This window comes from Cupressus sempervirens, chromosome 6 (genome assembly GCF_028749045.1).
Source record: "Cupressus sempervirens isolate cs-2001-9-10 chromosome 6, ASM2874904v1, whole genome shotgun sequence".
NCBI classification, from domain to species: domain Eukaryota; kingdom Viridiplantae; phylum Streptophyta; class Pinopsida; order Cupressales; family Cupressaceae; genus Cupressus; species Cupressus sempervirens.
In genome coordinates this window covers 64,602,699-64,615,546 of record NC_143123.1, presented here as the reverse complement: position 1 = coordinate 64,615,546, position 12,848 = coordinate 64,602,699, and the positions used below count along the sequence as shown (strand labels likewise).

Below are 12,848 nucleotides of genomic sequence, written 5' to 3'. Positions count from 1 at the left end.
TAAGTGAAATGAAAAAATAATTTAAAAGTTAAAACCTTCTTTATTCAATATTTCAAGCATATACATCCATAGAAGGAAGAAAGAAAACCAAGAAGAATAAAAAAGGAGAGAGTTCATCTGAAAACAAAATTGTATGGGAGAAAACTATAACAACACAAAAAGTGTGAGATTACTAGAAAAGCAAAACAAAACAAAAAAATGACATGATAGACAGCTTCATTACAGTTTATAGATGGTCTGGTGTTTCTTTTAGGCTTGCTCCAGCTTTGCTTGGAGTGAATCATAAAAACATATTCCACTAGATAAAGCAATTTTGATCTGAACTATGAATTTGTTGTAAAATAGACGCATTGGGGGGCAGATGCCAGCAAACTAGCAGCATAGGTTTTTGGTGAAACAATGTCTTGAACTTGTTTGTGAGACTATACAATAATGCACCAAATGGCTTCAGTTCACATACACTTTGGATGGGATCATATTCAGAATATCAAATTTCTCTTCTTTTAGTTTGTTAAGTTATATTTGCTTTCTCTCAACTCAATTGTATTTGAAAAATTCAATTGCTAATATTTAAATATAGTCTTCATAGCTATTGTCCAAATCTGGAATTCTTTTGCCATCTTTGAATATTTTTTTATGACGCCCCATTGCACTATCTCTATAAGTCAGAGAAGCACTGTTTAGTTGCCATACATAAGCCCAAATATTATGCATGGTATGATTGAGAATCAAGGTTACTAATGAGAAGATGTGGCAAGTTTCACATTCCATTGTCAGTGTGTAATTCTAGCCAGTGTTCAAATCAATGCTAGCTAACTTTAGAAACCCACTTCCTGAATTCTCGTATATTTAAATTTTGATATGATGGAAGACTGACATGCAAATTTTGCTCTATCATTAAAAATAATATAATCATAGGAGCTTCAAACGTCTAGACATACTTTTCTTTAATTTGAAAATTTCGAGCATCCTAAAGCATTTTATGCTTGGTGGGATTCCTGTTCATTGACTTTCATCTGAACTAAATATTCTGAAATGTAGATTCATTTTGCAAGTATTGATCTGGAACTACATTCAAAATATGTGCCTGGTGGTTCAGAGACAATTTTTGATGTTGATCGTAGAGTAAGTCAGCGGACACAGGTTCTTCAACTTCTGCCAGAAGATAGGTTTCTCTGCAGTTTCAGTCATATCTTTGGTGTTTGGTCAAGTTTCTTCCCTACTAATTTGTCTTCCAAAAGATTTGTTCATCATTTATAATGTCTGTTTCAAATTTTTTATTGTTTCTGATAAGTTCATTTCTTATTACCATCTTGTATCTCAAACAGGTGCATATGCAGCTGGTTACTATAGCTACAAGGTCGGTAGCCTTTAGCATGCATTTGTTATTTTTTCAGCCATCTAAATTACTTTATAGTTTAAGTTTCTTTCATTTATAGCTTTAGAATCCTATGAACAATATGTACTCAAAATATATATGCAGTCAGCTAGGTTTAGCCATCTTCTGATGTTCTGGAATTTTCTTTTGAATGATTGTTTTCTCAAGCCAGGGTGTTGTTTCATTAACCTTAGATGTGTCAGTATAGTACGTCACAGTCCTTGACATCTTGCATGCACTTGACTTCCCATGTGAACACGTGTAGATCCTTTATGTTCAATCACTGCCGAGGAAATACTGAATGCTGCTACTGTAATCTTGCTTGCCACCACTCTAATATGCAATTAAGGACACTCAAGCACTGTGTGTAATAATATAGTTAAAATCCTCTGTCATAACAGTTCTTTCTCTTCTCAATTAACAACAATAAATAACAGTTCTTGGCAACAATTATACTACTTTCAAACCCTAGATCGATTTGCAGTAGAAAGTAGGGCACAATTCATTGGCATGAGATAACCAACTGGAATTACAAGAAATGATAAGATTACAATTCTTTTAGCAACAACTCCTTAAATCCTTGATTGTCTTCAAACTCACAAAATAACAAATAAAATAGAATGAATATTCAACTCCAAGAGCTTGCTATTATAATATTTGAATTCAAACGGTTTCTCCTTTACACCAAATGGCTAGTGGCTTCCTGTTTACACTTTTCACTTAAAAGGCTTCATTTCTCATAAAGCAACTTTATGTTATAATTAAATTTTACTTATAATGAAGTCACTTTATTAATTAAACTCATCCATTAATCCACAATTAACCTGTCTATGATATGGTGGTATCTTGACACACAAGGTTCTTGTGTCATGCGCCCATGATTTAAAACTTTTTGTCCTGATTTTGACAAGTTATAATACTAAGGATCCCATTAAACGATTTCAATTAAAATAGCAACTTTAGTCAATATAATTAAATTATAACCAATAGTGCACCCAACTTCTGAAAATGGTCTTACAACATCGGAATTGAAAATTGGATGGCACAAGAGTGATCCCAATGATAAAAGGTGATGAAGGGTCCTAATCAGGTGACTTACTAAAAATAGACACTTCCTCCAAGAATCTTATATCCCAAACCAAAAATCAGAAGTAACATTTGAAAGCATCATATAACTCCTTTAAATCATCTAAGCTCTTTGGAATCATCTGTTGACTTATTGTAAAGAACAAGCCTCTCAAAACAGAGCCAAAATTTCCAATTGGCTAATGGAAAGCCAAATAACTCCACAACAAGGTCCTAAACACGAGTATCATCCTACAAGGACCCAATGATAGGCTAAATCGATCAATTTGATGCAACTCAAAAACGGGTACATTATAGTCCGCCCTCTCTAAGATTGCTTTTTCCCAAGCACCCTTGGAGAAAAATCCCATCATATTCCACTCGGATCCCAAGGGTGAAGACTATGTAATATCTGAGATGTGCATAACTGATTTTTGTATAATCAAAACCCAAATAGTTGACATCAATAACATAATCATCTAGAACTAGCTATAGGCACTGATCGAGAAGACAACTCAATGGAACTCAACCCAAGTGAAGCGCCAACTCTATCAACACCTGAGTCCCACTATAACTGAAACTCACATCCAGTTGCACTACAAAGATAGTAAACGCCATAGGTGCCTGTGATACAACTGCCATCTCCATCCTCTGCTGAGTTGTCCTAGATCTATCAATACTGCAAGTGATCTCACTTGTAGGTGATCCCATCTACAAAAGATGGTGCAAACCCATCCCACAATGGATGGTATGATCTTGGAGTTGATCCACACTGATGAACCAACAAGTCTTCCAGGTGTGCATCAAAGGAGAAATGATGAGTGCTCGTAAAAGTAAACTCGCGATAAAACGCTTCAATCTCTGTCAGTGGCTCATTACTGGCAACTCAAGAATCAAATGATGGCTCCAATCTCTGATCTCGAACAACGGACTAGGTAGATTCTCTGCCAAGCCTCTCTATATAGTATATTACTAATAGGATACTCTATCATGAAACAAGTGAAGCTATTTTGACAAAAGTGCTTCCAAAGCCCTTTAGATGAACGTCAAGTCACAAATATGAGTACACACCTCAACCCCATATCACCGCTTCTCCAATTCGGTTCTCCAAAGTAGGCATTCAACATATATGTGTGTGCAGTCAAAATGAGACAAGGTAGAATCAACCTTCTCTCCTGTAACCCTCAACAGGTCCCTCAATCTTTGAGCCTCAACAAATTGTTGAAAAAAATCTACTGCATGGGATGAAATAATAAGACTGTTTCCAGAGGGAAACAACACAATATGACCAACCTCCCCACTAGATGATACTCTGAATATATTCCATGAAGAAGAGGGAGTAGTGTCATGAACTGACATACAACTCACTAACAAATCCACCTTTACCTCACAAGGACTCATCTGTCAATGTGTTGACTAGTGGAGAATCTGACAGAAGAGGCTCTCTGCAGCTCTCAATTAATATACTATTCCCAACTTAATCTACTGCACCTAAATCAGAAATAGATGTAGCCACATCCTCACTACAACCTGTGGATGTATGGTCATCACTAATTGTCACTGTATAAGTCTGTATTGAATCTGCAGCTGGTGAACAGTGTACACTCCTGAGCTCCACAGTAACCTCATCCAGCTGACACTTCGACTCCTATAGAGAAAACTAAGTACACTTCAAAGAGTCCACAATCACATCAAGCTCACGGATGAGCTTGTCAACCTCCTTCCCATCGAGGTATCATAACATGTATAGACTCTCTCGAGTGGGAGATCCCAATATGCTAACAATTGTGAATGGTTATGTCTCATAATCTTTATAGCTTCTCAAAGAGCATGGAACTCATCATGGGAAACATGCTCATCAGTCACAACAACGCTCCAACCATAAGTAGACAACATCTGATGACTAACATCAAAATGCTCTATAGCCGTGGCAATCATGCTATCACTAACATTCAGCTGCCCAATCAAATGATAAGGAATCTGTAGCCATTGACTCGTACACATGTCCTTTGGACCATATTCGACACTTTGATAGGAATATGTATTTACATCACTCACCTCATGACACAATCATTCCATCAGTTAGTCCTTTTGTCAAAAGATATTGTCACTATATAAACTACATACATTAGGAGTCATTGACAAATAAGACAAAGCAAGCAATAGCTCTTTCTTTGACAAAAGCAGATTATCCAGGAATCGTAAAAGCAGCATGTGAGGCAATTTGCTTTGAAGGGGATGCTTTTTGACATGCAAATGTCTCAAGTACTTCCTTCACCCTTTTACGAAGACAATCAAGGGATGTTGAAACTTGCCTGGAATCCTGACTTCCATGAGCACACCAAGCATGTTGAGCATCTCAGTCATTTCATCCGCAAGCTTGTAGAAGATGGATCAGTATAGTTGCAGTATGTTCCAACTAAGGGTCAGAGTGTAGACATCCTTACAAAGTCTTTGAGCTTGGACAAGTTTGTAAAAGTTTGGGGGCAATTTGGTGTAGTTGATAGAATGACCATTAAGGGAGGTATTAAAGGAATATTTTATTATCTTATGGTCATTTAGGAATATTTTGTTTATTTTGTTAGGAATCCTTGAAGGTCAGACAATTTGATGTGAAAAAATTGGCTCACTTAGCTTGATCACAATATTCTTTCCACCATATCCTGCAAGAAAAATAAATTCCTGACGCATCTTAATGTCTTGATATAGATAGAAACCCTTTCATTAATCTCTATTTTGAATGAACCTATAGGAGATCACAATTGACAGTTGTAAAATGTGGGCCAATGACTACTACAACTTTTTTTCAAAGCTGCCTTGAATGGGATCCATCAAGAGCTACACCTTGGAATATCAAAGATTGTCTACATGAATTGATGACCTTTATTAAGAAAATGTGCTCTTATTGTACGAGAAAACTAGGCATGAAATAAAGACGCTCATTTTGTACCTATTTTCTTCCACATCCAGTGCTTAACCCCTGTGAAAAGGAAATGGTATGATTTGCATCGAGCCGAACCTACAGGTAAAATTATGTGTCAATTTTACTTTAAAATTATCAGCACCATAGATATAAGTATCTCAACACCACACTATTGTTGGATGACTAGCATGGACCTTTAATTCTCCTTTTCAATTGGCTTGACTGGATTCTTTAAATATTAAAAGTTTTTGTATACAATCTTCAATTTCATGCCAGCCTCATTAGTTCTCATATAATTTTAGAAAAGAGGTGGCAAAAATTTTAATAGACCATGGTTAAAATTGAGAAGACATCATTGTTTCACTCAACTTTTTCAGACTCGAAGGTATCAGACCATCAATAATGTCCTAACCAGACTGTTTCTATTACAGATCCCTGTACCAAAGATAGATCTGGAAAAATCCATATCCGACTCGTTTGGTACAAATCAATGTGAAGACCAAATCTAAAACATATAAGTACTTTGCACATGTGTTTATGAGCGCAATGGCTATTCTAAAGGATAGATGAATTGACACTTTATTTGCATTGAAAAGCATGAAGCAGCCATGAGGTCTCATTGGCATGCTAAGGTAGTCTGCCACAAAAGTCTGTGACCCCTGATCACAAAATTTAGGGTAGTCTGCCACAAAAGTTTGTGTTTTGTGGAGTGTGGATGTATCATTAACGTTGCAACAGTTCAGGTGTTGTTTTGCAATGAAAAATTGTCCCTGTGTTGATGAGAGCACAAATCACTGAAAATACCGTTCATGAGCTCTGAACTAGTTTTAATAATGGAAGCTCCTGTTTCAGGTGAAAACAAGCCTACAGGAGTTTTGACTACTATCATCATTCCCTAGTTTTCTAACAGCACATGTGCACCGAATATATTGCAGGTTGAAGAAGGATTATATTGCATAACAATTATTAGCATTTTGTCCATTAAATACAGTGATGATGGATGGCCAAGTATCATTTCGTTGAATTTTATTGCATTAATGAGTGATGCATATGCCTACTGATTAAAATGCATGAATGTTGAATCATGATAACCTAAAAGACATAGGGGCACAATTTTAGTTGAACATTATTTTGTTGCACAGTGATTACTTATATCAATGAATAAAACAAATAGATGATCATGTTCTGTTAGCCATCTATTGATTGTATTGATTATGAGGGTTCTCTCTTGAGTTTCAATAGAATAATCCAATAGATAAATCTTTTTGGATATCTCCTTTTGTTGAAGTCTGATGCATTAATGAATAGCAATTATATGCGTGTACCAACTACTTGCATGAATAAAACCCAAATTGTGATAACTGAAAAGACCCAGGGCGACATATATAATCAAATAATTGTGTTTTAGTGATACAAATAAATGACAATATATATTCTTCATATGAATAAAGCAATAGGTGGTTACTTATTTAGTGTTGGTTGAATAGGCAACTAAAACATTAAAAAGTATAAAGACGATTGGAAAAAAGAAAGTGTATCCCCCTTGGTAAGATACCTTTTAGTTTTCTTTTTAGACATTGCCTACTTATTGTAGAACACCTATTATATAGTTGATATGGGGTCTCTGCCAGCAAACCAATGTAACAGATAATATTATGTAGCATAGTCAATGATAATTACGGGCATCCTTGATGCATCGGAGGTCAAAGGTGTCTACAGTGTATATGTGGATTCGGATTGATGGATGGGAACTCCTTGTATTGTATATTGATCTAGAGCTAAAAATCCAAATGAACTGTATGAGTCTCCAAGATATTGACAAGCATATAATGAACTTTTATATTTTCTTCTTGCATCATATACAATATATCATATTTCCCAGAGCTATTATGATCATAAATTTAATTAGATTCAATTGTCAACAATTGACAATTTGGTACCCCTTTATATGAATTGAAATTAGTCTGATTTTAATATCTTAGATGCTGTGTAAATGAAATCTTATTAAAAAACTCAGTAAATTTGTTTGATAGTTTAGATATCACTACATTTTTTGTTGTTGTACTTATATACAGCAATTGCAATTTATTCTTACTAGCTTGTCTATGGCAAATTTTCTGTAGTGGGCAGAGGTGTTATCTACAGATGCATTCTTGACATTTGAAGAGGCTGGCCTGGATAATGAAAAGGTACTAACTTTAGTTGCATATGTTCATAATTTCTTGAGGATTGTCAAGATGATGATCCTCATAATGTTCTTCAATAATAAGTGACAATAGTTTTTATTGATGAACAAACTCGTGTAAGTGTTTATTTGGGACCTTTAGCTTCTTATTAATCATTTCAAGGAAAGGATGTAGCGAGAATAAAATGTTCCTTTCTGCAACTTATAGTGTTCACATACATCTAATTTCTAAGAGATTGAGTGTAATGTCCCCTTTTTAGCATTCATAGTATTAGCCTATTTCCCCACGGTCCCGTAGGCTAACCAGGACATTAAAGGGGCTTAGAGGCCATTTGGCCTAGATAATTTTAGTTGCAGGTCTTTTTGAGGGGTTTTGAGGCAACTTTGGGCATACTTACTATTTATAGTAAGTTATCTTGGATATGGTCGGACATCCAGTGGCAGTGGTATGTCTATGGTAATTGTTTAAAATCGGCAAGAAGACTTGTTTATCATTGATAAGATTTTTTATGCATTGATAAAGCTATTTTATAAAGTTAAATTTAAATATTTAACTTTATTAATGCATAGACTATAGTTTGTGGGAAATATTTAAATTAAAAGAGTCCCTTTTATTTTATAACACATTGGAGACATAAGTTACATAAAGGGAGTGATGTTTTATCCCACATTGAGAAAACGAAGGATTGAGCTCTTGTGAGAACACTATAAAAGAAAGGGAAGAGCTTCTTTTTAGTAGGCTTGGAAATATCAAAGAAATTGGAAAATTTTGTGGAGATTATGTCTCAATAGTTTGAAGGATGAAATCCCTTCAAGTTAGAAATCTTGACGCCATTGAAAGATATGGTCTTGAGATTCAACAAGGTAGCAGTCTGAAAAAGCAGATATGAAAAAGCAGTCCGAAAAAGCAGAACTGAAAAAGTAGGCCGAAAAAGCAGTCCAAAAAAGTGGAATCGAAAAAAGCAGTCCGAAAAAGCAGTTCGAAAAAGAAAATCGGAAAAGCAAATCAGAAGGGGCAGCATTGAAGAAAATTATTACAGCCATCTACAACCGGGTTCCTTTATTAGTACTGTTTTTTTAGGGTGTTATAAGTTTCAGCTGTAAGTGTGCATTATACCAGCATTATCATTTTGTAATCCATGTAAATGCAAAAAGTCTTGGCCATATTTCATAAGCATTGTATTAGAAATTTCATTGCAAATTGAGAAGATAATTGTTGCTGGTGTCATTTAAGCAATTCAATATCATTATTTATCAGCTAGTTAGTTTGCACACCAACTGTTTGTAAAAATGCCAGTTGGCTATAGGTGTTCATTTCTCATGCTTAGATCATATATATGCACTGAATATTGTCAAAATTAGTAGCACACTCATGTTAGGCCATTGTGTAGTCCATTTGGAGTCTTCTAGCACAAGATTCTCATTGATGCAAATTGAAGAAAGAGTTATTTAAAGCCAGCTGAAATACTATATCAGTTGCATGTGAATTGTTTGATGAAATTCCTTGAGCTTTCATCAGCATATTTTGAGAGCAGATTTGAGGAGGGTCATTACAATGGTATCAGAGCTTGCTTGCAAAGTATTTGACGAAATGTCAAACAACTGAAGTATAAAGATTTTTGGTGTTTGAAGAAGTTATAACCTATTGGGGTTATTACATTGAGCATGTCTAATTCTTATTGATGTCTGTGGTATTTAATTGTGCTCTTCCCTCTTGACAAAAATAATTGTGGGTTGATTGACCTCTGCTCTAATATTACTCCTACCATGCTCTTGAGATGGACCAAGTGCTGAACAAAAAAACTTTAAAGTCAGAGAAACAAATAAGTGGAAACCATAAGTGCTGAATTGAATTTTCAACTAAGTTATTTGTTGTAAGTTCATGCAAGAACAATTTTATCAACGAAAGTAACTCATTTTGGTCAAAAAGACTAAAACCGGCTTCTGATATTCTCTCCTTTACTTCAAAAATTGCCTTCTTGACCTTTCTGCTGCCTCTTCATGCAATCCAGTTTACTTGTTGATTCTTTGGTGTAGGTTCTCACTAGACACCTTTTCACTCTTTGTGCAAATGTAAATGTTTTCCAAGTATAAATGAAGGCTCTTTCCTATTCGCAGTTGGAGTTGGAAAAAAAAAAACAATTGTAAGAAACAAACCTTCTAAAATGACTTGCAATTGGATTAAAAATGCCAATTATAAGTAAGAGATAACCCCTCTTGCATCTATATGAACTTGTACCTTATTTTCATACCAAATACTTGCATTTCTTCCACATGTAGAGCTCAAGAAAAAAATAGAAACTCTTGATGGTCCTCATTTTGCAAGTAGATATCAAGGTTGGGAAAGAACACAAAGTTGGCACGACAACATGGAGTCATATAAATAGGTGGAAAAGTGATGGAATGAGTGAGAGCATAAAATGCTTTCAAACCTGAATTTGTCATGAAAAGTTCCCAATAATATTATGATGTAGAACAATGAAAGATGCAGGTTCCCACTCTAGGACTTAATACTTTTACTATACCTGAGCTCATCAACTACAAAGCATCCTGTAGTCACAAAAAAATGACGAAGGATGTTGTAGTAGGAGTCGTGTCTCGTTTGACATTTAGTTCAATTTCTTCATGTATTTTGTAATTGACAATTTATATGTAATTGGGAAATAAGTTGTACATTAGGACCTGCAGTTTTAATAAGTCAAGTTAGCAAATTGGTCAAAGTTTGTTGGGTTTCTCCCTCTTTCTTTATCCCCTCACCTATAAATATTGGGTGGAGCCTCATTGTAATTTCATCTTTTTGCAAGGCACTACAATTCTGCCAGTTTGTATATGCATTCTAAGACTTTGAGCTTAGATGTAAAAAGGATTGCTTTCAGTAAAAAAAATAGGCTGTATGAGACTTTGTGTCAATCCAAGTTGTTGTTATATGCCATTTTCTTGAATTGATTGTGAGCTTGGGTGGTTTGTTTGAAAGGGATTTGAACTCAATCTTGCAGACATTGAGCTGCATATTGCGTCTGAAGTTATAGTTTGTTTCCAAATTTGGCCTTGCAAACTTTAAGTTGCTTGTCAAACTTGAAGCTATTGTAGAAAGCACTGACAAGAAGGTAACTTTCAGACTTTTTGCTACTTTCATTTGAAGAACCCCAACCAGTTCTAACTCTAATTCTGGTGGTTTGACATTTTGTCAGCCTCTATTCCACTGTCCTTTATTTTTAGATTGTGTTTTCTCGCTTGAAATGGTTTTAATTGATGTTTAAATGTTTGTAAATTAACACTACAATGACAGTGAAAATCTAGGTGCAAATGAAACTTCTTTTGGTCTTTTCAAATGCAAATATAAGAAATTCTTCTTTTGGTCTTTTCAGATGCAGATATAAGAAATTTTACATGTTAAATGTGAACCTATAGCCAACTATCCAAACACTTAGCATGAAAGCTATATACGTATCATTTTGAGTATTGCAACAACATGGGGCATGAAACTTATAACTCCATTAAATGAATGCAATAATGACAATGTCAGTATCAAGATGCAACATATAGTAATTTTCAGATATATAAATATATATATATATATATATATATATATATATATATAGAAGAGTCTGGATGATGAAAATGGTCTTGAAGTTCTAAGGCTGATCTACAACAAATCCAAATTCAAACCAATGATTGGTGGTATGAATCACGGGCCAAATAGAACCAGATTTGAGCCCCAAATAATGCACACAGCATGTTGGGATGAGCCGCAGCCTTCCTAGAAATTCCCATGCTACCTATCTGAGACAATTATAACCTCATGTGGCTGCCATGATCTCAGTACAATTAGCCTTGTAATGATCAATAATTCTGGATGTCCTAGTACTCAACCAATATCAAAAAAATCACTTAGTCTTCAGCATGAACTGTTTCACAAATCTCAGTCCAAAATGCAGCAGTACTGACTACATAATTCATTGGTATTAATCACCATCTTAAAGTGCAAGACTTGAAGAGAATTCACAATTCTTTTCAGTAACAGATTTCACAAACCCGTGAAAAACTCCAGACTCACAAATATATAAGCAAATAGGATGAATAAATCAAATCTAGAGGGTTGCCTTTATAACAATTAAGGCAAAAATCTTCAACATGCCAATGGCTAATAGCTTATTGCAGACACTTTTCACTTAAATGCAAACATTTCTTTATGGTTGCATATTTGAATTTGAAATATGATTACTCCATGTACCTTTTAATTAATACCTTGGCATAGGTTTCCATGAATTAATGAAGTAAATGGCCCCTCCTAATGATGATTCAACCACCAATATAAGTAAATTATAAAGTTAAATTATAACTTTATAATAAGTCATGCAATGATTTAATAATAATTTGACCACTGAGATAATAATAACTCCCAAAATACTTATCCTTTTAAGAATCATGTAAAATAAGAGTCACCTATTATTTCCCAACGTTACCAAATGGACTTTCTAAAAATAGAGAGGTTCCCTCTCAACATCGATTGACTTGCCAGTAATGGTAAGTACATGAAATTAAGCCCAAACAATGTCCAATATGAACCCAAATGAAGACCAAACTGGAACATTCTGAATTGTGAAGAAGGCAAGACCCTCCCATGACCAAGTCTCTACTTCAAAAGACCCTCTATTCACAATAATTCACCTACGAGGACCATAATAGTAGGCTAATTCCTCAAACTCTGATGCTAGAAAAAATAGAGACATTATAGTCCACCCTCCACAAGGTTGCTTGTCCCTAAGCAATCCCGTGGCAAAAAAAAACATCAAAATCTACTTGGATCCCAAGGGTAAAACTATGCAATCTCGCTATTGTGCCCAACTGACTCCCTTATCATCAGCACCCAAGTAACTAACGTCAATAACAAAATCATCTAGAAACTAACTGTAGGCTCTGGTGGAGTAAACAACTCATCGGATCTCAACCCAATTGTAGCTCCAACTCTATGAACACCAGAGTACCAATATAATTGACACCCACATCCAACTACACTGCAAAGATAGCAATAAAAATAAAAGCTAGTAATACAACCACCATCTCGAAACTCTGTCAAACTATCTTGGATGTGTTGGCATTGCAAGTAATCCAACTTGCAGTTGCTGATCCCATCTACAAAATATGGTGTAACCCAATCCATAGAGGATGGTATAAACTTGGAACCAATCCACATTGATGCATAACCAAATCCTCAACATGTGGATCAAAAGACAAATAATGAGCTCTCCTAACTATGTAGTCCCCGTAAAAATCTTTGATCATTGTAAGTGGCT

General features: G+C 35.0%; 1 protein-coding gene across 18 annotated transcripts in view; it reads left to right on the top strand.

Moving 5' to 3' along the window:
* Positions 1-12,848, top strand: part of LOC149551145 (putative cytosolic oligopeptidase A) — a 187,218-nt gene that overhangs the window by 126,979 nt on the left and 47,391 nt on the right. For 3 of the 18 annotated variants that reach the window (XR_016352676.1, XM_089786724.1, XM_089786720.1), the window contains exons 8-9: positions 1,042-1,125; positions 1,329-1,360. Coding sequence is in view for 8 of the 18 variants with exons in the window: in XM_089786724.1 (XP_089642850.1) it covers positions 1,042-1,125; positions 1,329-1,360 (116 nt within the window). In the remaining 10 variants the exon portion in view is untranslated. Of the gene's footprint in view, positions 1-1,041; positions 1,206-1,328; positions 1,361-7,489; positions 7,556-12,848 lie in introns of those variants that run through there. The other 15 variants (XR_016352678.1, XR_016352677.1, XR_016352681.1 and 12 more) reach the window with 10 other exon arrangements.